This window comes from Chlorocebus sabaeus, chromosome X (genome assembly GCF_047675955.1).
Source record: "Chlorocebus sabaeus isolate Y175 chromosome X, mChlSab1.0.hap1, whole genome shotgun sequence".
Taxonomy (NCBI): Eukaryota; Metazoa; Chordata; class Mammalia; order Primates; family Cercopithecidae; genus Chlorocebus; species Chlorocebus sabaeus.
In genome coordinates this window covers 81,338,780-81,363,810 of record NC_132933.1, presented here as the reverse complement: position 1 = coordinate 81,363,810, position 25,031 = coordinate 81,338,780, and the positions used below count along the sequence as shown (strand labels likewise).

General features: G+C 41.4%; 1 protein-coding gene and 1 pseudogene across 2 annotated transcripts in view; one reads left to right on the top strand and one right to left on the bottom strand.

Annotated features, from left to right (window-relative positions):
- Nucleotides 1-331: 331 nt before the first annotated feature.
- On the bottom strand, nt 332-5,676 carry LOC140710704 (suppressor of cytokine signaling 6-like; annotated as a pseudogene).
- Nucleotides 5,653-25,031, top strand: part of OGT (O-linked N-acetylglucosamine (GlcNAc) transferase) — a 42,312-nt gene continuing 22,933 nt past the window's right edge. Inside the window, exons 1-5 of one of the 2 annotated variants that reach the window (XM_007992035.3) lie at nt 5,653-5,907; nt 8,696-8,876; nt 10,358-10,601; nt 17,026-17,094; nt 20,363-20,479. In XM_007992035.3, coding sequence (XP_007990226.1) covers nt 5,871-5,907; nt 8,696-8,876; nt 10,358-10,601; nt 17,026-17,094; nt 20,363-20,479 — 648 coding nt within the window. In that variant the 5' untranslated portion in view covers nt 5,653-5,870. The remainder of the gene's footprint in view (nt 5,908-8,695; nt 8,877-10,357; nt 10,602-17,025; nt 17,095-20,362; nt 20,480-25,031) is intronic. The other variant, XM_007992036.3, reaches the window with a different exon arrangement.

Here is a 25,031-nt window from a genome sequence, read left to right as displayed (position 1 = left end):
ATAGTGGATAGCAGCAAAGGAGTGGCGGTAGCAGTGGAGGAGGAATTGTGGCAGATTAAGGAGAATCTGAGAATTCCTATTGTAATTATTTGGAAATTGATAAAGATAATTCACAGTTCTAAAAACTCAAGACTTTACTTTTTAAAGGACCAAAATAAACTCAAGACACCTTGCCAACACTTTCCCACCTCTCAACAAATTGATTACTCTTTTACACATAAAACTGAGACAGTTATGCCATCAAAATTGATAGCAACGAAAGTTTGTAAAACTGTATTTCAGTCTCTTTTTCTTGATTCCAAAGTGCAAGATGCAGGGTTTTCATAATCTTTTAGCAATGTTTCCCCTGTCAATAAGCCTTCATTTTGTTTGGCAAAGACAGTTTTTGAAATAAGTCTATTCTGGTATGCTGACATAAAACAAATGACATGGGTGCTGCAAAGAACAAACCTGTATGAATTGTAATATTGGACTGATCAGTCTTAGGGGGTAAATTGCAGATCCAGGCAACCGAGACCTTGAATAAGAAAAAACTCTATTTTCCAGAGTCCCTGGTTGAATGTTCAATTAGATCAACTAATTGTCCTTTTACATCTGGTTGTTCATAAAAGCAAAACCTGCCATTTGAGTGTTCAATTCTAGTGTGAAGTGTTTACTATGGGAGCAAAAGCTTGAGCTTGAAAAATGACGGTCATTAGGGCTATCTGGGACAAGAAAAAAACCATCTAGCACATTTGCTCACTTCTCTTCTGCCTGTCAGCGTGTGATTGCCCCCAGCACCATCCTTATTTTGCAAGTTTTTTCAGCTCCCTCTGTAAGGCTTGTCACAACCATAGTGTCACTACTTTGGACACAATCATCAACTCGCCATCCCAGGAGGAGAGTCGGATCAGAATTCAAATGACAGTGGATACTTTCAGACACATGGACAACTGCACCTGTGAGTCCACAGAAGTTCCTTTAGATTTGATTGTTCTGTATTGGAGGTAGTAATGATGAAAGTGTCTTCAGGAATGTCTTCATGACTTGTTCTTGGGCTCTGCATTGTAACTCCTACAGATGCCAATTAACAAGCCATTCGGCAATGGATCCACAAAGATCTCCAGGGCAACGACCAGGTCCTGCTCTACCCGATTCTCAGCTTTGGGGATAGAATTCCCAGAAACTTCTGTGTTCGGAGTTGGTTCCTTATAGTGGGTTCTTAGTCTCGCTGACTTCAAGAATGAAACCGCAGACCTTCGTGGTGTTATAGCTCTTAAAGGTGGCATGGAGCCAAAGAGTGAGCAGCAGCAAGATTTATTGTGATAGAGCAAAAGAACAAAGCTTCCACAGCGTGAAAGGGGACCCAAGCAGGTTGCTGCTGCTGGCTGGGGGTGGCCAGCATTTATTCCCTTGTTTGTCCCCGCCCATGTCCTGCTGATTGGTCCATTTTACAGAGCACTGATTGGTGTGTTTTTACAGGGTACTGGTGCATTTACAATCTTTTAGCTAGACACAGAGCGCTGATTGGTGCATTTTTACAGAGTGCTGATTGGTGCATTTACAATCCTTTAGCTAGACACAGAACGCTGATTGGTGCCTTTTTTTTTTTTTTTTTTTTTTTTGAGACAGAGTCTTGCTCTGTCACCCAGGCTGGAGTGCAGTGGTGCGATCTTGACTCACTGCAACCTCTGCCTCCTGGGTTCACGCCATTCTCCTGCCTCAGCCTCCTGAGTAGCTGGGACTACAGGCACCCACCACCACGCCCAGCTAATTTTTGTATTTTTAGTAGAGATGGGGTTTGACTGTGTTAGCCAGGATGGTCTTGATCTCCTGACCTTGTGATCCGCCTGCCTCAGCCTCCCAAAGTGCTGGTATTACAGGCGTGAGCCACCACACCTGGCCAGTGCGTTTTTACAGAGTGCTGATTGGTGCTTTTAGAATCCTCTTGTAAGATAGAAAACTTCTCCAAGTCCCCACCCAACCCAGAAGTCCAGCTGGCTTCACCTTTCACTTCCATGGGAGAACTGTCCAGACAACAGCATGACACCCTTGCAAAGGATAGAGCCTCTCATCTAAAGGCACAGAATACTGAATGTAGTCTTGAGGCATAAGTCCAATAAGTACAGGCACATGTTCATCGAGGTGAAGATGCAAGTCTCCACTCTGAAATTCTGAACTCTTTACTTTGTTTTTTGTATGAAGTTTCAGGCTGAAGATAGTGAAAATCCGTGCCAGACTTGGATTGGAAGAAAGAACCAAGGCTTTGAGTCTCATCGTCTCATTTCTGTTTTGATACATGTTTTCTTAGTTTGTAAGCCAAGGAGAGGACTATAGTGAGGATTGTGGAGGGAAGTGGACCTTATTGGTCTTTAAGCTCTCACATCTTTAAAGACTGTTGGTGCTGAGAGAAAAAGTATCCTCATCTGGCAGAACTCCCATAGGGTGTGCTCCCCTTGCTGTTCTGCTTTTGTTTTACAGAAAGCTGCCTTTTCAATGTACTCATTAGGCTTTCACTGTTTTTTCCTTTTTTCATCTTTCACCGTTGATATCACAGGTGGCCATATCTTTACCAGTGCAGCTACCAAATAAGAAATCATCTTTTCCACATTCACTAGCTAGTGATAGTTGTACTACCATGAAATCAGTTTCTTCTTTACTTTTATTCAGGTTACAAGATTTCTGGAAGGTGTTAAGATCGATTTTAATTAGTCTTTGTGACTGGTTACTTCATCCAGGGGAGTAATTTCTTTCTGGAATATTAGCTCCACACCCGTGGAGAGTCTGTGCGGCTGCATCTTCGTCTGGAGTTGGTTCTGGAGTTGGTTCCTTCTGGTGGGTTCCTGGTCTCTCTGACTTCAAGAATGAAGCCACGGACCTTCGCAGTGAGTGTTACAGCTCTTAAAGGTGGCATGGACCCAAAGAGTGAGCAGCAGCAGGATTCATTGTAAAGAGTGAAAGAACACAGCTTCCGCGGCGTGGAAGGGGACCTGAGGGGGTTGCTGCTGCTGGCCTGGGGGGGTGAGGGGGTGGGGCGGGGATGTGGCCAGCTTTTAGTCCCTTATTTGTCCCTGCCCATGTCCTGCTGATTGGTCCATTTTACAGAGTGCTGATTGGTCCATTTTACAAAACTCTAGCTAGCCACAGAGCGCTGATTGGTGCGTTTTTACAGAGCACTGATTGGTGCATTTTACAAACCTCTAGCTAGCCACAGAGCCCGCTGAGGGTGCGTTTTACAATCCTAGCTACAGAGTGCTGATTGGTGCATTTTACAATCCTCTCGTAAGACAGAAAAGTTCTTTAAGCCCCCACCCGACCCAGGAAGTCCAGGGGGCTTCACCTCTCACATCTATGTATTTCTTCAGCTTCATTTAACCTTTGGAGCCTTTTTTTTTTCCAGCAGCAGCAGTGCAGCAGTAGCCACCAGCCACGAGCCCGGGTCTCCTCCAACGCTGGTGCTACTGCTGTGAAATGTGTTGTTTTGAGCAGCTGTATTTGTGATACCTTGTTACACAGCAGCAGAAAAGTATGCAACATCAGTGGTGTTATTGGGTGGCAAAGTTTGGGATTGGGGTTGAAGACTCAACTGATTTAATTATAATTGGTTCTAAATTTAAAATTGCCCACACAAAAAAACCCAGAAATCAATGTGAACAACAACAACAAGCACACAAAAGCACTTCCTTCAATGTCCAGATCAAGCCTTCTTCGTCACCCCCTCCAACCTTACCTGTTTCCTCCCTAGATATTCATAGAGAGTAATATATTTTATCATCTAAATAGTCTTCTGTATTGCTCTCTAGTAGCTTTTTGTGTATACCTGACTAGGCTTCAGGTTCCTTGAGGGCGAGGATTTGTTTTGTTCATTTTTGTGCCGCCCACAGTGCCTTGCACATAGAGACTCTAGTAATGTTACTTATTGACTGAAGAAGTACGAGCATGACCGCATTTAACAACAAAGAGTTTTAGTTAATTAGCACCCGCTCATCAGCAAGGCCTAAACATCTGTCAGTGGAATCGGAGAAGTCTCTTCCTAAAAGTTGAAAAGCTGAGTTTATTCATCACAGATTGGGAACTTGTAGTAGGTGTGTGTGTGAGCGGGGGAGGTTTTACCAGTTAAATCAAATTACAAGAGGTTGGTGCCCAATTTTCAAGGGAGTTTGTGTAGTGATCTTTGTCTTTTTCACTGCATGATGTGACTCTTGATTATGGGATGGAAGAAATTAGCATTATGAATTTTCTCTGTGCTTATTTCCATAATTAATTGTTTGTTGACTGTTTTGAAGAAATTTAAGCAGAATTTGAGGATTTAGTTTATCAAAAAATGTAGTGAAGGGGCTAGGTAGCAAAAACTTTTTTTTTTTCTTTTTTTATTATACTTTAAGTTCTAGGGTACATGTGCACAACGTGCAGGTTTGTTACATATGTATACATGTGCCATGTTGGTGTGCTGCACCCATTAACTTGTCATTTACATTAGGTATATCTCCTAATGCTATCCCTCCCCCCTAGCAAAAACTTTTTGAAGAAATTCATTGACCTGCTTTCTTAGATCAAGGACTTTTTGAAATAAAAAGGCTCTCAGAGATCCAACTTGTAGCCTCCAGTGGCTTGTAATAATTTCTTGCTGATGTGGCAAGTTAGCTTAAATCGTTTCTAGAACAAGACGTGAGGTATAAATGCCAATGTGACAAAATGTGTGAACAGTAGACTTGAAACTGCAGGAGGATCATAAGAACCCATTTGTTCAAGGAAGTAGAGGCAATTCATGACTAAATCTAGACGTGTGGTTTTAGGCAGATGGCAAGTGAATTCATTTATCATTGTTGATCTGCTTTGAGCTCAGTGGAATCGCCGATTGTGACAATCCGCAGAGCTAGTTGGTTGAAATGAAGTCACAACTCGGAGGAGAGTCATGAATTTTGACGAACATGAATCACCTTTAACATTTTTATGGCTGCCTTCGGAGTGCAAACGCCCGGCATGTCCCTGAGTTATTAAGCATTTGCCCTATCACTGTGGGCAGGAGTCTTCTGAATACCAAAACGATTTTGAAATTTCAGGCTATACGGTCAACACTGGAGGTGTCTCCATTCAACTGGCCCTGTGAAAGTTTCAGTCTTTTTCATCGAAGTGCCGAAATCGATGACCGAAGTCACAATGAGAGGGTTCCAATCGGAACCCTCTCGCTCCTCGTTTGGAGCAGCTGTCTTTGCGAGGCAATCTTCTGAATTGACTGGATCGGAATTGATCCGTGAGAGTCGTAACCATCCGTTTTTGTACGAATAAAGTTGACAAACTTTTTTAGACGCCTTTGGCGTTTATGTTTAAAACGACACCACCTGCTAAGTAACAAACAGACTCTTCTTTATCGCCGTAGCAAAAACGTATTCTTCCCGTCTGTGTGTTTGTTTGTTTTTACCCTTCCGCTACACTCTTAAGAAACTTGGCCGCTTCCGCCCGGGAGAGTGCCCTAACCGCGAGTCGGGTTGACAGGGCTGCTCGCATGCGCCGTCTCCACCGTGGTGTTTGTCGCAATGGGCGCTGCGCGGAGGGCTACATGGAATCTCGACTTTGCAGCTTGAAGTCATTTTGTTGGCGGCGCTGGTTACCGCGGCTACCTCCGCGCGGGCACTTGATTGTGACAGAAAGTAGTTCCGGCCCGTGTTGTTTCGGCCGAGGAGCCGTCGCCGCCATTTCAAGACCGTACTAGGTAGATGGCCAACTAGAGTTCCCAGGGTTCGAAGCCTGTAACTGCTGCCGCCGCTGAAGCCCTCCAGAGCATTGTTACGGCTGCTGCCCTTGTACTACTACCTCCAAATACGTTCTTGCCGGTAGTGGCGGCAGCAGGACCAATTACCTTTTTTTTGCTCTCCCTCGAGAAGCTCCAGATGGCGTCTTCCGTGGGCAACGTGGCCGACAGCACAGGTACCGGTGTCCCGTTCTACCTTGGCAGATGCCCCCTTGGGGTCTCGCGCCGTCCTCTACCTTGTATCACTCCTTCCCTCCCTTACCTCGAACCATCCCCATTACATCAGTGACATTGCTGAGCTTCTCGTGGTAGATCGGGTTTTCCGCTGTCGTCCGCTTCCCGAACATTTCCTCCTCCTGCCTTGCTTGCTTTTTGCTCCCTTTCTTGCTTTGTTTTTATTTCGTAAATGTTGTAGCTTTCCACTCTCTCTGGGCGCTTCTATCACACGTGCGCGCTTAGAATGTCGTGGAATGGACTGCATTGGAATCCCTGCCCTTTCACTCCTTTGCAGCGGTTTTCTCCCCTAATTCCAGCTCTTCACCTCTCCTTTTTTCCCTCCGTCCCCCCCTCCAGCCTTTTCCCCTTAGCCAGATTTGGTCCTTCTCTGCCAATCTAGGGCGGGGGTGCCGTTCCGATGTAATCATATCCTCACTTTGCATCACCCGAGGACGAGCAAAAGCTCGTCGATGGTGCCACAAGTCACTTCGAGAAGAGGGGACGTTGAGCAGCACCCCGCTAGGCAGTGCCTTTCTGGTGTTCTTTCGGTTGAGCGGTCCCGGTTTAGATTGGAAATTTCCAGGGGTTTCCTTTGCCATCGCTCAATTCCACCGCTGCCCTCAGGCTGGATTTCCCACCCTGTCCTCGGGGAACCACACCCTTCCCTTCGCGAGGTTGCCAGCCCTACTGTTCACTTCCTATCCTTGGGGAAGAAACCACCCCGACGCTGCTGCTTTGGCGTTGACCACCCTGCCCGCCCAATTCTCGCTTTGTGTTACTTTCTCGATGTATTCCTCCGCCGCCGCCTCTGGGTCTGCCATCCCCATTCTTTAGCCCAGCATCTCTTTATTCACAGGGTGTAATATTTTTTTAAGTTTCCATCCCTGCTTGAAGAGTTTGTAAAGCAACTGGAGTGTAGCTGCACAAGTACAAGGCGGTTGCCCTTTTAGACAATTCAGTCGCGAGCATTTGGTACTAAAAATACGAAAACAACCAAATTATAGGAGTGTCCTTCAGCTGCCTTTCCATATTGAGTCGATTTGGGCGGAAGGGGGTGGGGAATTGGGCTGCGCTTCTGAGGTTTCCCGCGAGGTTATTTTTTGGTTGTTTCTCAGTTGAGATGTGTGGAGGGTTTTAGTTCCTGTTTCTGGAAGTTGTGCTGTAAGTAGTAGGTGAATCGTCCATAGCATCTTATCCGTAATTGTAGGGAGTGGGATTAATAATTAGTCCGTGTCCCTCTCCCCACTTCTCCACCGTGATTTTCAAAGGTTTGAGATTCTGTACTAGCTTGCCCTTTTTAATGTGTTATTTTATTTGAGGAAGCTGTCGTTTCAAGTGTTAAAATAGATAAGCGGCATTGAAAAGTGACAAAGTAATGTGTGAAAACAAGGAGCTAGGAAGTTCTAGAAACTTAGCTAAAATGTAATTTTAGTTTCTATTAGAGAGATAACCTCTCCCAGATGTGGATGCCAGTCTCAGTGCTCTTTGTGTTGGTGGTCAGCTGTGCATTCTGTCAGGAAATTTACTTTGCTTTCCTCAGTATCCAGAACACTCATCAGCTCTAATGATTGGGGAGCTGGGCTCAAGTTTGAACTCGTCACCTTAACCTTGGTAGAATTAAAAAATTTGTCCATGGTTTCCCATTTCAACCAGCTAGTGAAGTGCTACGGTCGAATTCCCAGTTTAAGTATTTACAGTTGTGACAAGCAGTTTTTTTCCCCTCTTTGGGCTTTAGCTATATCCTTTAAAGATCTTGATGTATCTGGATTAAGTCAGTTGCAGCAAAGTGCTTTTATTTATTCGTTATGTTGCGCTTTATCAAATATCTTATATTTTAGCGTCCATCCCCCCTCCTCCCCAACATTTTGACCATTGCAGTTGCAGATAACTGCCTGGTTTATATAGGCTTGTTTGCACTGTCTTAATCCTTTAGTCAATACCAGAGCTCTTTGGAAAATGTTAGTGCTAAACCAACGTGGGTGGGATTTAGCCAATTTAGTCTCCTTGTGAGTTTGGGATGGTAGAGGAGCAGTAAAATCTTGGGTCTTTATTTAAAATGTTTGATGACCCCTTTAACTATTTTGGCTGTTGACAAATGACAAACATCTTGTTTACCAGCTGTTTTAAAAATAGCACTTTGACTTTTTGGTTTTTCCCTTAGGCTCGTTTCTACTTGTCCTTTTAAAGAATTAAATTGTGAAATATACAAACACATTGATAGAATTTAGAGTTAACCCATCTGGTGTCCTCACTGAGGTTAAGACTGGTAGATTGTTACCAGTACTCCACTTCCACAAATCCAACCTGAAATATGGTACAAAATACTAAGTTTTCCAATATGTTATTCTGGTATTAGTCTTTGTGACCTTGCAAATCACACGTGTAATATTTTGTTTCTGTATGTAAACTAAGATATAAGGAATGATGTTCGGTGAATCCTTAGATGCTACCTATGATTTATAATTTAAAAGTGCAAAGTATTTTTGGTCATAAAATGTAATCTCATATGGAAGTCAATATTCCTTTCTAGTTTGGGAAAGTATTAATGAGTGAATTCTAAAAATGTCAATTCTGCACTTGATGTTAACTTGGAGATATAAATAACGTGCAGAACACTCTAGTGCTTTACATAGTTTCAAGCATTTCCATTTTTAAGTTAAATATACCATATTTTTACATTTTTTTGTTTACATTTCTAACTTTTTGTTTTCCCCCCTCCTTCCCTCAAATGTTTTGATGATTCTCCAGAACCAACGAAACGTATGCTTTCCTTCCAAGGGTTAGCTGAGTTGGCACATCGAGAATATCAGGCAGGAGATTTTGAGGCAGCTGAAAGACACTGCATGCAGCTCTGGAGACAAGAGCCAGACAATACTGGTGTGCTTTTATTACTTTCATCTATACACTTCCAGTGTCGAAGGCTGGACAGGTAGGAGATGTGGGGGTACCTGCTCGTGATTGCTGCCTCTGGGTGCTGAGCTTGAAAAATGACACTTAAATATTTGAACTTGAAATTTTTCCAGTACCGGGTTTCAACTGAGCCGCCAACGCACATCTGCTCTCTCTTGCCCACTTGTGACATGCCCAGCTGCCAGTATTTCTCCTTCCTTTTGTGGTGGTGGTTATATTATCAGTATGACTAGGGACCTTTTCTAGATTTTTCTACCTGGGTCTGCTGCTTTCTAGACTCTGTTCAGGTAATAAATTATTATCAATGTATATCTGAGCATCCAGTCTCCCTTTCATGAGACCTGTCAGTTTGAGGGACTGAAATGCTCAGAAATGGTGGTTATGTATGCTGTGGCAGGGAATGCATACCTGAAGTTTCATTAAGTTGTTATGGTGTGTTGCTTTTAGTTAATCAGTTGAATTAATCAAAAGGGAAAAATTTGTGTTCTTGTCCTTTTAATAATTGTCATTCTGGCATATTTAGACACTTAAAGATGTGCATCATTAAATCTTAACAAATGGAAAACGAGACTCGTGCACATAGCTTTTCATTTTTCATCTTAATGATCGTGATTTCCAATGTGTGTGTGTGTGTGTTTTTTTTTTTTTTTTTTTTTTTGTGATGGAGTTTCGCTCTTGTTGCCGAGGCCGGAGTGTAGTGGCGCCATCTCGGCTCACCGCAACCTCTGCCTCCCAGGTTCAAGAGATTCTCCTGTCTCAGCCTCCCGAGTAGCTAGGATTACGGGCATGCAACACCACGCCCAACTCATTTTTGTATTTTTAGTAGAGACGGGGTTTCTCCATGTTGGTCAGGCTGGTCTTGAACTCCCGACCTCAGGTGATCTGCTAGCATTGGCCTCCCAAAGTGCTGGAATTACAGACGTGAGCCACCACGCCCAGCCAATGTGGTAGTTTTGTAACAAGACCCTAGTTAGAATTTAAAAAAAAAAATTGTTTTTTTTTTTTGAGATGGAGTTTCACTCTTGTCACCCAGGCCGGAGTACAGTGGAGCAATCTCAACTCACTGCAACCTCTGCCTCCCAGGCTCAAGCGATTCTCCTGCCTCAGCCTCCCGAGTAACTGAGATTACAGGCGCCCGCCATCATGCCTGGCTAAGTTTTTGTATTTTTAGTAGAGACAGGGTTTCACCATGTTGGCCAGGCTGGTCTCGAACTCCTGACCTCAGGTGATCCTCCCAAAGTGCTGGATTACAGGCGTGAGCCACTGCACCCAGCCAGTCATTTTGTTTAGTAAGAAAAAGCTTTTCATTTTGAAATCTAGAATACCTCCACTTTTGAAAATCTTTGATTTTCCAAATTTTTCTGGCTATGCACTAGTTAAAAGATAAGATATTTATAATGAGCAATAGCGCAGCTCTCAAACTGTTTGAGTTGCATATGGGCCATACCTTCTTTTCTGTAATGTGAATACCCATGCATTAACACTTCTCACCTTTTCCAGATCTGCTCACTTTAGCACTCTGGCAATTAAACAGAACCCCCTTCTGGCAGAAGCTTATTCGAATTTGGGGAATGTGTACAAGGAAAGAGGGCAGTTGCAGGAGGCAATTGAGCATTATCGACATGCATTGCGTCTCAAACCTGATTTCATCGATGGTTATATTAACCTGGCAGCCGCCTTGGTAGCAGCGGGTGACATGGAAGGGGCAGTACAAGCTTACGTCTCTGCTCTTCAGTACAATCCTGTGAGTAAAATTTTAGTGGTTATTTTCCCTTCCTAGAAACCCAGAAAGAAACATAGTGTGATATTTCAGACACTAAAGTTGGTTTTCACATGGAATAAAGTCAAAAGTTTAGAAATGCTTATGTACTTAAAATGGTGAAATTGCTTTTAGCTGGTCTGCGTTATGTTAAAATATTTGTTTTATTTAGCAAGTTATATTAAAAAGCATAAAAATTCTTATTGCAAGAAACTACATCAATTTTAAAATAACACCTATAAAGTACAGGGCACATGACTTTTTTTCTGCTGTGATTAACTTTGGATAAATTCTGCTAAGTGTTTGCAAGTTAATTGATTTTCAAGGAATTGTGGATAATGGGTCTTAATCTGTAAAATTTGTAATATAAAATAGTTTAAAACAAGATGCCACTATATGGAATGATGTGAAAACTAGGCTACAAAATTTCTTCCTCAATATCCTATTCTCTTTTCTTTCAATGTAATTAGAAGTGATAGAATTTAGATGATACTACTTACACTGGGCTTTTGATTAGTTAAAAAATTTTTTTTTGTCTAAGTTGCAGATGTATTCTGGGAACAAGTGAGGCTCAACTGGCAGACCTTAAATTCATACTGTGTTTAGGATCTCTGAAAGATACAAAAACATAAGACTTTCCCTCAGAACTTATGATGTAGTTAGAGAAAGTAGGTGTAAACTTAAGAGGTAGGTGATAGTGGGGTTACAGAAATCTAGAAAAAGTTCCCAAGTTACATTGTCAACATTCAGTTTTGTAACCTACCTGGAAATGGCTAAGTTTATTTTAGCTGCCATTTACTGAAAGTCTGTGTGGTCACTCTACTGACAGGTTCAAATCATTGGTCTTAGTTAATCCTCACAGTAATTCTTCAAAATAGATGATATTATTTCTGATTTTTATCAATTAAAAAACAAACCATGGACTCAGGGTTATGTGGCTTTCTTGGGATCACAAAGCTAGTAATGAAGTATTAATAGATATTAAAACCTGAGTCTGAATATCCTCAAAGCAAATGTTGAAGTGAAAAGAAATAAAAGTGGGATAATGTGCCCAGAGGGCACCCACCCATCAAAGCAGCCCTTAGCACAATCAAAAAACCATTGATCATATCCTGCTGTCCCTTAATCTCCATTTTATTGGTTAGGAAACTAAAACTAAATTTAGTAGTTTGCTCAAAGATCTGAAGTCACTTTTCATGATGACATCTATTAACAATTTTTGTAGTTAATTTTGAGAGTTTAAACATGTCCTTTTAAAAAAATCCATTGCTTTAAAAAAATTTTTTAAAGAGATGGAGTCTTGCCCAGGCTGTACTCATACTCCTGGGCTCAAGCAATCCTTCTGCCTCCACCTCCAGAGTAGCTGGGAGTACAGGTGTGTGCCACCACACCCAGCTTCTAAATTTATTGGTTTTTGAATGGATACAGTGAATACCTCCAGTTAGCACTCTTGGAGGTGGCAAATGAAACTAATTTCTTGTCTGTCTTTTCAGAGACACTCAGTATATATATATGTACATTTGAGTGACTTTTTGTAAGTTTTATTGCAATACTAATCTAGCTAGTTACCCACATAAAGTTTTAGGGAGACCAGTATGTGCTGCCACTGGGCCTTGGACCCCATTTTTCCCAGGGATCAGGGCTCACCTCTGTACCCAGTTGTCACAGTAAGTTCTTTCCCCTTATTAATCAGGTTGATTCTACTCTTGTTGATAGTGTACTCTCTTACACAGCTGTGATTCTTGCCATCTTTAACTCTGATGCCCTTGGCTCGGACTTCCAGTTGCCTATGTGTGTAGCAGAGCAGTCATTGCTACTGATAGTGTACCAAGCAGTAGGAGTATGTTGAGAAGGAAAACTAAAGTGAGAGATGGAACCATGCTATTTAATATCTAACCTGCTGTTGAAGCTTATTGTTGTACGCTACCAAGGAAGTGAGATAGTACTAAAATAAATCATGGGATTACCTCTTGAATGCATTGAATGGCCATGTGTTCTCATCTGGTTCTATGTTTCTTCTAGTGGAAGGTGCTGCTTTACTTATTTATTACTGTTTTTACCAATAAGAATGAAAATGGGATTGTGCAAATTCTCTTGATTTCAACTAAATGTGCCATAGTGATCATATTTTAATTTATTTCAGGGTATCTAAAGTTTTAACTAGATTTAAACTTACTGTCAAATGCCTGTTGTCAATTCAGTAGTGGTAGAATCTTGCGTCTGTTCCTTATGTTCTTGTTGACAGTGCTTAAATGCATCATTAGTACATTGTGGGTCTGAATCATAGATGTAGTTGGCATTCTATGAAAAATGGTTAAAGAAACTCAGGTTATTTTAGTTTTGCAGCAGTGAAAGAGTGGAATGTTAAGGTAGTATCTTTGGTAACCTTGGTAACTGTTTTCAACAGTGTTTATCTTTTTAAGTTAATAGATACATCAATTTAGAAGTTGTTCTCTGTGACTTGATTAGAGAAATTATCTTTGACACAGCTATCATTTTTTTCATTCTGAATTATGTTCTATAATGTTGGGTGTTTTCATAATTTTGGTAAGATTTTAGTCTGCCCTTTTTTTTTTTTTTTTTGGAGACGGAGTTTTGCCCTTGTCACCCAGGCTGGAGTGCAGTGGTGCGATCTCGGCTCACTGCAACCTCTGCCTCCTGGGTTCAAACGATTCTTCTGCCTCAGCCTCCGAAGTAGCTGGGATCACAGGGGCCCACCACCACGCCTGGCTAATTTTTTGTATTTTTAGTAGAGACAGGGTTTCACCATGGTGGCCAGGCCTGTCTTGAACTCCTGACCTCAGGTGATCTGCCAGCTTCAGCCTCCCAAAGTGTTGGGATTACAGGCGTGATCCACTGTGCCCGGCCAGTCTGTTGTATTTGAAGGTCTTATTGCAGATAGCATCTTGCAGTGGCAGCACATGTTCTTTTACATGATGACTCAACTAGAGTTGCCTATACCTGGCAATTCCTTTTACAAATTGTGTATAAAATTGTCCTTTGTGTAACGGCTATAACCCTGAGTTGTTTTAAACAGGTCTGTTTCTGAATCTATAGGTTGTTGAATTGTTGCTTGTGCTTTGATTGTGGATGCACAGAACGGAGAGCTGCTGGCATCCTGGCCATCATGTGTGTTCCTGTCGTGTTATTTATTACTGCTGAGCCTCACTTATACAGCTGCACTATAGAAAACCATACATTTCGATTCTTTTTGTTCTGCTTTTTGTTAAGGTTGCTGTGCAAATGTCGTATTTAAATACGTGAGTGCTTATTGTGTATGCAATGCTTTGTTAGGAATTGGGGAGATGTGTTGTGGTTGAAGTTGCGGGTTATAATATAAGACAGGACCTAACCCATAAAGGAAAAAATGGTGTAAGCTCCTCGGATGATAATTGTTGGAGAGTATTAATCAGAAGATTTCCTCGAGTGGGTGCTTATAACCTAAGCATTCTGTAGGAAGGTAAATAGCAAGTAGACTTCCTTGGCTGAAGTGGTAGTCAAGTAGTAACAAGAAGTGAATGTAGTAGAGGAGAGTCAATTGGAAGATTTAGAAAGAATAGAGAGGCTGAGGAGTTTGAATTTAATTTGAGAGGCAATTGAGAATTACTGTAGGTTTTTATCGACCTGATTTTACTTCATATGTATGTATGTGTCTAGATGTTGTGGCTGGTGGGGGTGGGAGGCTCTAGGGGGAAACGCAGGAAACTGATGCAATCTTAGGAGGAATAGTTCTACAGGAAAATCTTACTCATTTCCATCTCCTTTTATTCTCACGATTTTCCCTTGTTTACAGTGCCCTCCTCCTTTGTCTATTAAAACCCTTCTCATCCTTCAAGGCCCAGCTTAAACTTCTCTTATGAGCTCATCATCTAGTTCTCTTAAAATTCTTTACTACTGAGTGGGCATTTAGTGTGTGCCTTGTCTTTTCACATAGATTTTAAGTGCCTCTTGATGATAAGGATTCTATATCTTTTCCCTACAGTTCCAGGCATGTTATTGAATTGAATAACAGTTTGCATGAAACGTATTAACCTGGGATGGATAGAATGGGCTAGTTTTGAGAAATATAACTGTCAAAAACGTTTTGATTTGATAGATGAAGCAGAAGTGACATCTTAGGTTTTGAACTTTTGGGAGAATGGTGGTGCCCTTGCGTTTTCTAGAAATTAGCTGTTCATGCACATAGATTTGGATCCCCAGACAGGAGAATTGGATTTCACCGTTACAATTAATATGACGTTTTAGCTTTTTCTAAAACTGTCTTATTGATTATCTTATAGTAATCTTGAAGATAATCTATTTTTAACTATGAGCATTGTGTTAACCTGATTTAGTATACTGTAATGGATCTATATGATAACAACAAAATATAGATAGACAGATACACTGTCAGGACTTAAGTGGCATCCATCCAAGAGTTCATAGAAACTAGAGGGTAATAAAATTATGCATTGGTTGGCTACTATGTATGGCCATTACAGTCATTGTTGGAGAATTATTGCAAGACTTCTGATTATTATGGCTTAGAAGAGGCATAGGAATTGGTAAAAGTCCAAACATATATAACCACAATTATCAAGTAGTAGAAGGAGCTTGTATGAATGGATTGGATTATACAGTCATGGTCTGCCAAAACAGGGGTAACCCTTTAAGTTTAGAAAAAACATAACCATACAAAGTAGATAGCAAGATTATATAATTCATTACTTCTGAGAGTATAGTGTTAAAAAGTGCTCAGACTAATTAGAGGAGAAGTCAAATAAGATTAATGGTACCTTTGATGTTTTGAGGATTAGTATTAGCCTTTTGTGCTCGAAGTGATGGGAGACAACCTAACTCTAGAACATCAGTCATTGCTTGAGGGACAGTACTGAGTCAGGAAGATCATGGAACTGACCCGGTATGGCTGACTGTAAGATTGTTGTGTGGCAGCCTGTACTTTGTTGGCAGACTTTTTGGTTCACCTGATGGATGATACTATACAACCACAAAAGCTGTTTATCAGTAGAATTAATGAACTGATTTTGGAAACCATAATATAGTTCCAGAGCAAATAATATATATGATGATTTTTCGGCACAGTTGACAGAATTTCACTTTCTAGGACTTAAGTCTCTTTCACCCATGGAACAGTTTGGAATAATAAGCATACTTCCTATTGTCATTGTTTCTGCCTGTCGACTGGTAGATGTGACTGACAATGGCAAAATAGGGCAAATAAAAATTTAAGCTCACTGTCATGATGAGTGTCTCATCCAGATGAACAGACTGGTGAGTCAGATGACTAGCAGCACAATTGAGCTGCTAATAAAAAGCAGAGTCAACTGCTTTTCATTATTCACCCACTCAACTCTAATGGCACTTAATACTAATGAGTAATCTAGTGGCAGGTGCCAGGATTGAGGCTTTGGTTGGATAATTCTTCTGCCCGATAGTGAAATGAAGTCAGGGTTTCTAAATATGCCTGACAGCCTAAGGGGAGGTTTGCTTATAGGTAGTCATTTGCTAAATATGTTTTTTTCCACTCTGGAAAATTTTTGGTCCTTGACACAGGAGTGATTCATCATAACCTTGAATAACATAGTTGGACAAATATTTGAGATGTGTGTGTATATACATATTCCTTTTCTTTTTTTTTTTTTTTGAGACAGGAGTCTCTGTCGCCCAGGCTGGAGTGCAGTGGCGCGATCTCAGCTAACTGCAGTCTCTGCCTCCTGGGTTCAACCGATTCTCCTGCTTAAGCCTCCCAAATAGCTGGGATTACAGGCACACGCTGCCATACCCGGCTAATTTTATATTTTTAGTAGAGATGGGGTTTCACTATGTTGGCCAGGTTGGTCTCGAACTCCTGACCTCAGGTGATTCTCCCACCTCGCCCTCCCAAAGTGCTGGGATTACAGGCATGAGCTACTGCGCCCAGCCTGATATATATATATATTTTAACGTGACTGACATTTGGGGAGGAGAGAAAGAAGTTCTAGTAAGGTCCCATAGTCTTTTACGTGAAGCTAATGGGGCCAAATGCATTTCAACATTCAGAATTTTTAGGATGTTAGAAAGATAATACCATATATAAAACACCCAGAAAGGTCTGGAGCAGCACCTTTTAGTAAAACACATTTATATTTCTGCAGCAAAAGATAGGAGTATTCATACTAAGTGAGATAACTAAATTCTATAAATAGTTTCATGTCACCTCAAGTCAGGTTTAACCCTCAAACGAGTTTTTGGAACTTTTTGGGATTTGGAATTGTGGATGAGGGGTTGTGGTCCTGCACTGAAGTTTGTCAGGCAGTATCTTTAGTTGATAGAATAAAATGGCAGGGAGCTAGATGCTTAAAAGTGATTTCAAGATATTTTTAATTGACAAAGCAGAGTATAATTAATGACAGTATCTCTGGGTTTCTAGGATTTGTACTGTGTTCGCAGTGACCTGGGGAACCTGCTCAAAGCCCTGGGTCGCTTGGAAGAAGCCAAGGTAGGTGTTTGATAGAACACATTTAAACATCAGTGTTATGAAAACTTGTACTTTTTGCCAAGTCTTCAACTCTTCATTGAGCTATCTTCACAAAACAGTCCTTTGAAACTGAGGAAAACTGACGGCATGAATCGCCTCAGAATAGAGCAAGGCCAGGCTTTGGCATATCTGTTCTAAATCTGGGGGTAAAGCAAGAACCTGAACATTTTGGAGCCTTTCTGCTGAGCTAGATCATCTTTATAACACTGGGCTCCGTCATGATCTTATGTGGGAATAAATAACATTCCTTCAAATCTGAGGCTTGCCTGCTGGTGACAAGCAGAGCGCCTGTGATTTGGCTCAAGACTCCTATATGATGCAGGTGCCATTGAAAATGCTGCTCTTCTAAGTCCTTTGTGGCTTGTAAGTGGAGAAGAATTTCATCCAAATGTTACCCTGTAATACTGGCATTTAAAATTCTTATTTAACCTTCCTCCCTTCATCTTCCTCACCCTTTACAGTGGAAGAAAGGCTGTTAAAATGATTGCAAATTAATAATTGGAACATCCTGTCCCTTCTTGTCCCCGCTCCCTTCCCAAGTTCCTTTTTCCTCTTTTCCAATCCTAGTTGTCTACCTTCTTTTCTTCCTCATTTCCTTCTTTTATTCCTCCCCACCCCAACCCCTTAAAAAAAGGTCAGAAGGACAAAGCTGGTTTGTTTGGGAAATGGACTGATCGAAAGAAAACTTGCCAAAGTGGAAAGGTGGCTTTTAGCATTCTGTGTTTCCAAATAATGAATTTGAACACCAGGTTGGGTTAATTAAAGCTTTTGGTATAATTTAAAATTAAATTTATAATGCAGTTGTCTTGTTACAAGCCACCTTACGCAACCGCGCTGCAGGGGTGAGGAGTGGGGAGAAACCAGAATGCTTCTGAAACTCCCACCTGTTGCTCTGAGCCCCACGCGCATGCTAATGCGTGGAGTGTATGCGCAGCGTAGCTGTCTGTTTGACTGCTTCATCCAGGGAGGGAGAAGGCTTTTCAGCACCATCTGATGTTAAAAGGCACAGTTTTAAGTGCACAGCTCATAAATTCTGCTGACATTTTGGATTAACCTTATGTAGGTTGCCAGCTAATGAATTGTAATTGATTTCAATCTTAGCCGATAAATCTAATTGGTAATTTATAGAACAAATATTTGATAAGCTCCTATTAATTGTCACCCCACCAAGCGGACAGCTAACATGAATTGCACTTCACTGCAGCTTTAGAGATCGGTTTAGGCTGAGACATTGCGCCTGCCTTAGGTTGCTGACTTCTTTATTTCAGAGCTCTGGAGACACCTAGTTTGAAAAATGTTATTCTGTTTTTTTGTGAGAACTTAGTAAACAAGAAAATACTCTTGAGTGAAATGCAATGTATTTCTTTTGTAATCAGTGCATTTGAAAATTCAAGCCAGCATATTCCTAGTAGATGGAAGCAAAATTAAGTTGTCTTTGTAGAAAATGAAGAGCCTTTCTTCCAGCAAAAATCCCTGCTGTATGCAATAGCCCTGATTAACCCTCTCCCTTCTGCATGTTTCCCATGTTACAGACTTGAGACTGTCCTCATTCCCATATGTAATAGACATCCAAAGAATTTCAATTGCTTTGTTGAACTTTTACTAATGATCTTGTTTTTATTTTCTCTCTTGTTTTTGGTTTTTCACCATTGATATTGTATTTAGAAGGTTTCAGGTGGGTGAAACCTCCTATTCCATGCGTAAGGTGCCTCGCTGAAGGGAGCTCGAGGCCTGGATCTAGGGCAGACACACAACCTCCTCCTCCTCTTCCAGCAAGGAACGCACCGAAAAGTCACATGATGAGAAATATGGTAACGGGTTTGTAACTGCCACAGCAAAACAATTTGCCTCCATGCCTGAATCTTCTGTCTTGTGGCTTCAGAAACAGCTTAAAATAATTTTATTTACAAGCAAGTTATGTAAGAGAATGTTTTATACTATAGCCACAATTCTGTCAAAGATAAGTAAAAGTTAATTGATGTTAAAAATTATTAGAGATAATTTACTTAGTAAAAGCTTCTAACTCTTCTTGTTGTTCATTTTTTTTCCTTTTTTCTTCTTTGTTTGGATTGCAGCATTCTGCTCTTCTGATGATGCGCTGTGACCCTGCAGTAGCGCACAGGCTGCGCAGCGTTAATGCGCATTGCGTGCGAATGAACCCCTGTGAACGGTTGACTAGATGAGTAATCTGATTGACTGGCTCCCTCAGTCCTATTCTGTAGCCTTTTTGGATAAAATTGGGTTTTAACGTACCTCAAGTCCAACTAATCTCATTAAACGAATATTCTCTATGGGCCTGTCTAGTAGATTAATGGATCTGGTTGGCCGTTTGCTGCGTCTGGGGGTGTTCTCTGTAGCGCAGCAGTTCGCAGCGATTGCGCAGTGCGATGCTGTTAGGTTGCGCAAGCGATGTTGTGCGCTCGCATTACAGGGACCTCAACCTAGGTGCAATCCTGTCATGTGAGGTTTCAGCTTCAGTCCTCCTTGGGAGACAGGGGCATTGTGAGAATGTAACTTAAAGCCTGGCTTTATGGTATCCAACTTGGCAGAAAGACATTTTTCTCTTCAGTAGCATAGTTTTGATATTAGTGAGGAACGTTGTTGAAGAGCAGCATTTCCCAAAATGTGTTTCATAGTATTCTAATAAAATGCCCAATGAAAGAAGAGTTCCATGGTCAACTAAGTTCAGGGAACCCTGTTATACTATTAAAGGCTTAGGGAAGTCCAGTAAAGAAACCCGTTTTCCTAATTTATTTGATCATGAACTCCTTTTTTTTTCAGCCATACCTCTTAACACCTCATAGAACACACTTTGGGAAACAGTGGGGATAGGAAAACTCGGCCTCAAGTTGCGCCCTCTAGATAGCACTTGAAAACATGACAAGGGCCAGTAGTTGTTTGGGTAAGAGAACTCCAGCATAGAGCCTTATAGCACCTGACTTCCCAGTTAAGTCCCAGTGTAAGGGTTGGTCTTTGGTTGGCAGAACTGAACATGGTGGTTTGCACTTGGGTTCTGGTGGCGCAGGCGCAGGAGCAGCCAGCTGTGGCAGCGCATTAGTTTTGGCGCAAGCGAGCCTATGCTGCAGGGTCACTTTTGGCTGGTCAGAGAAGGAATAATGATATCACCTTCTTCCCCCCTCCCCCCAATCTTTTTTTTTTCCCTTTACAAATTTTCCCCTTTCCCTTTACCTCCTTTCCCTCCCATCTTCTTTCATTAACCCCTCCTAAGGCATGTTATTTGAAAGCAATTGAGACGCAACCGAACTTTGCAGTAGCTTGGAGTAATCTTGGCTGTGTTTTCAATGCACAAGGGGAAATTTGGCTTGCAATTCATCACTTTGAAAAGGTTAGTCATTAAATTAATAATTAGTATTTTTGAAGTGCTTACGTGTGTAGTGTTTTTACTAGAACTAAATAATAGGTGTTAACCAGTCACATTATATCTTTGTTTCTCTGGCAGTATAGGCAGTATGTGACTTACAGAGAACAATGACTTGACTTAAATATTTTTTCAACTTGACAGTGGTGCAAAAGAGATACAGATTCAATAGAAATTGTACTTTGAGTACCCATGTAGCCATTCTGGTTTTCCCTTTCAGTACAAGATTCAGTAAATTACATGAGATGCCCAACACACTATTATAAAATAGGAAGGAGGCTGAGGCAGGAGGATCACTTGAGCCCAGGAGTTTGAGGCTGTAGTGAGCTATGACCATGCCACTGTACTTAGCCTGAGTGACAGAGTGAGACCCTGTCTCTAAGATTGAAAAATAAAAAGGTACCATAAAGACACATGCATGCGTATGTTCATCACTTCACAATAGCAAAGACATGGAATCAGCCTAGATGCCCATCAGTGGTGGGCTAAAGAAAATGTGGTACATATATGCCATGGAATACCATGTAGCCATCACAAATGAAATCATGTCCTTTGCAGCAGCATGGACGCAGCTGGAGGTTATTATCCTAAGTGAATTAACGCAGGAACAGAAAACCAAATACTGCACGTACTCACAAGTTGGAGCTAAGCATTGGGTACACATGGACAGAAAGGGGAAAAATAGACAGCGGGGCTTACTTGAGGATGGAGGGTGGGAGGAGTGTGAGGGTACAAAAACTACTCACCGGGTACTATGTTCACTACCTGATGGACAAAATCATTTGTATACCAAATTGCTGTGACACAATTTACCCATGTAACAAACCTGCATGTGTACCCCGAACCTAAAATAAATGTTGGAATTAAAATAAAACTCATATTAAAGTTTTAAAAAAGGGCTTCGTATTAGATAATTTTACCCAACTGTAGACTAATGTGTTCTGAGCATGTTTAAAATGAGGCTAGGTGGGCCAGGTGCGGTAGCTCACACCTGTGTGATCCCAGTGCTTTGGGAAGCCGAGGGCAGATTGCTTGAGCTTAGGAGTTGAAGACCAGCCTGGACAACATAACGAGACCCTGTCTCTACAAAAATTTTAGCTGGTTGTGGTGGTGTGCTCCTGTAGTCCCAGCCATTTGCAGGGCTGAGGTGGGAGGATTGCTTGGGCCTGGGAGCTGGAGGTTGCAGTGAGCCAAGATTGCACCACTGCACTCCAGCCTGGGTGACAAAGTGAGACCCTGTCTCAAAAAAAAAAAAAAAAAAAAAAAAATTAGGCTAAGCTAGGATGTTCAGTAAGTGTTTTAAATGCATTTCGACTTAAGGTATTTTCAACTTATGATGGGTGTATTGGGACATAACCCCATTCTAAGTTGAGGAACATCTTTATTGCGGTGTTTCCTGGATAGTACATGGTATGACAGTTTCCAGTTTTGTGTTGAAAATGTACTTTAGGCTGTGTACAGTGGCTCACACCTGTAACCAGCACTTTGGGAGGCTGAGGTAGGAGGACTACTTGAGCCTAGTAGTTTGAGACCAGCCTGGGCAACATAGTAAGACCCTATCTCTACAGAAAATACAAAAAGTAGCCATGCATGGTGGCGCACGCCTGTAGTCACAGCTACTGGGGAGGCTGAGATGGGAGGATCACCTGAGCTTGGGAGTTTGAGTCTGCAGTGAGCTGTGATCATGCCACTGCACTCCAGCTTGGGCAACGGAGTGAGACCCTGTCTCAAAAAAAATGTACTTTAGTAATTAAAAATGATTTTTATAAATGGGCTTTAAAGAAGCAGGGCTTCTTGGTGAAAAGGCAGATTCCAAGTCTGGGGCAGGAAATTTAAAAAATGTTTTGGAATGTCTGGTCATACCAAAAAGCAAGGAAGCTTTGACATACTACTTTGTGTCAAAAGGACTCAGGAAGCAACTTGAGGAGGCTCCCACTGGCTAAAGATAAAGATGGAGACTTGAGCATCAATAAGAATAATAACTGAAATATACTACAGCTTACCAAATATGTTTAAATCTATGAGCTCATAATTATGCTGAAACATTCATTGGTTACCTTTGGAAGACATATATATATTAAGGAGCAATTAATTGGAAAACTGGTTAAAAAGAGAAGAATAAAGTGTTTGAGGAACCTCTATACTAGTTCCCAAAACGGCTTTACCAGTTTATACTTCCCCCATCAGTTACAAGGCTTCCCTTTCTTTACATCCTCACTAATACTTGTTATTATTCATCCTTTTGATGATAGCTATACTAACAAGTGTGAGATGCTAACTCATGGTTTTATTTTGCATTTCCTTGATGATAGTGATGTTGAGCATAGTTTTTATGTATCTTACTTGACATTTTTTTTTTTTTTTTTGAGATGAGATCCTGCTCTGTTGCCCAGGCTGGAGTGCAGTGGCGTCATAATAGCTCATTGCAACCTCAAACTCCTGAGCTCAAACCTCCCATCTTGACCTCCCAAAGTGATGGGATTACAGACATGAGCCACTGTGCCTGGCCTGTACCTCTTCTTTTGAGAAATGTCTGTTTAGATCCTTTGCCTGTAGTTTAATGGGTGTATTTGCTACTGAGTTGAGTTCCTTATCCCTTTATCAGATGTATAGTTTGCAAATCTCCTAACCCGGAGGTTGCCTATTCACGCTGTGTAATTGTTTCCTTTACTGTGCAGAAGCTTTTTAGTTTGATGCAATCTCATTGCGTATTTTTGCTTTTGTTACCTGTGCTTTATACTAAGTGAAATAAACCAGGCACAGAAAGTTAGATACTGTATTATATCACGTATTTGTGGAATCTGAAAAAGTTGATTTCATAGAAACAGTAGAAAGGTGGTGAGGCTTGGGGGGTGGAGGAGGGATGGGGAAAAGGGAGATATTGGTCAAAGTGCACAAAGTTTCAGTTAGACTGGAGGAGTAAGTTTTAGTGATCTATAGTACTGCATGGTGACCACAGTTGTTAATCATGTATATTTCAAAATTGCAAAAAGAATAGGTTTTTAATGTCCTCAACCACAGAAAATAGGTGATGGATATGTTAATTAGCTTGGTTGAATATTTCTAAAATGTATACATGGATCAAACCATCACATTGTATGCCATAAATATACACAATTATATGTCAACTTTAAATTTAAAAATTAAAAGTATAAAGCATTTGTCTTTCCTCTCCTGTATGAACTGGACCATAGAGTAACCTAATAGTTGATGGGGGAAGCTTCTCTTTATAAAAGCATTCTAGCTAATAAGTGAAGAAGGAATGATAGAGTATCATCATTAATAGTTAAAGCATTTAGGCCGGACGTGGTGGCTATGCCTGTAATCCCAGCACTTTGGGAGGCCATGGTGGGCGGATCACCTGAGGTCAGGAGTTTGAGACCAGACTGGCCAACATGGTGAAACCCAGTCTCTACTAAAAATACAAAAATTAGCTGGGCATGGTGACAGGAGCCTGTAATCCCAGCTACCCGAGAGGCGGAGGCAGGTGAATCGCTTGAACCTGGGAGGCGGAGGTTGCAGTGAGCCAAGATTGCGCCATTGCCCTCCAACCTGGGTGACAGAGCAAGACTCCATCTCAAAAATAAATAAATAAATAAATAAATCATTTATCAGTGACAAAAACGAGATATAATCAGATATTAAGTACCTTGTGATAAACAATTTCACTGGTGAAGTAGTCTTGCAAAAAGAGAAAAGAACACAAACCTAATTAAGCTTCTGGTTCTACCTACCAATTTATAGGAGATATATGGGACAGGAAACATGTTAAAGGACGCCATAGGGATGCAGTCAGCAAAATTCAAACTTTGGGAAGCTGACCTTACTTCAACAAATTGTAGTAATAAAAATGGAGATTTAAATTAAACTTTAGGCTGGGTGTGGTAGCTCACCCCTGTAATCCCAGCACTTTGAGAGGCTGAGGCAGGTGGATCACTTGAGATCAGGAGTTTGAGACCAGCCTGGCCAAGATGGTGAAACCCCATCTCTACTAAAAATACAAAAGAAAAAAAAAAGCTGGGTGCCTATAATCCCAGCTACTCAGGAGGCTGAGGCAGGAGAATTGCCTGAACCTGGGAGGAGGAGGTTGCAGTGAGCCAAGATTGTGCCACTGCACTCCAGCCTGGGCGACAGAGTGAGTGACACTCCACCTCCAAAAATAAATAAATAAATAAATAAACTTTTAAAGGATTAAAAGAAAGAGAGGCACATTGACAAATTATATGGGTCTTATTTGGATCCTGACTCGATGAGAAATTGGACCACTGAATGGAATTATTATTATTATTTTTTTTGAGACAGGGTCTTACTCTGTCGCCCAGGCTGGAGTGCAGTGGTGTGATCTTGGCTCACTGCAACCTTCACCTCCCGGGCTCAAAGGGATTCACTTGCTTCAGCTTCCAGAGTAGGTGGGACTATAGGCATGCGCCATCACGCCTGGCTAACTTTTTGTATTTTTAGTAGAGACGGGGTTTTGCCATGGTGCCCAGGTCTTAAACTCCTGAGCTGAGGCAGTCGG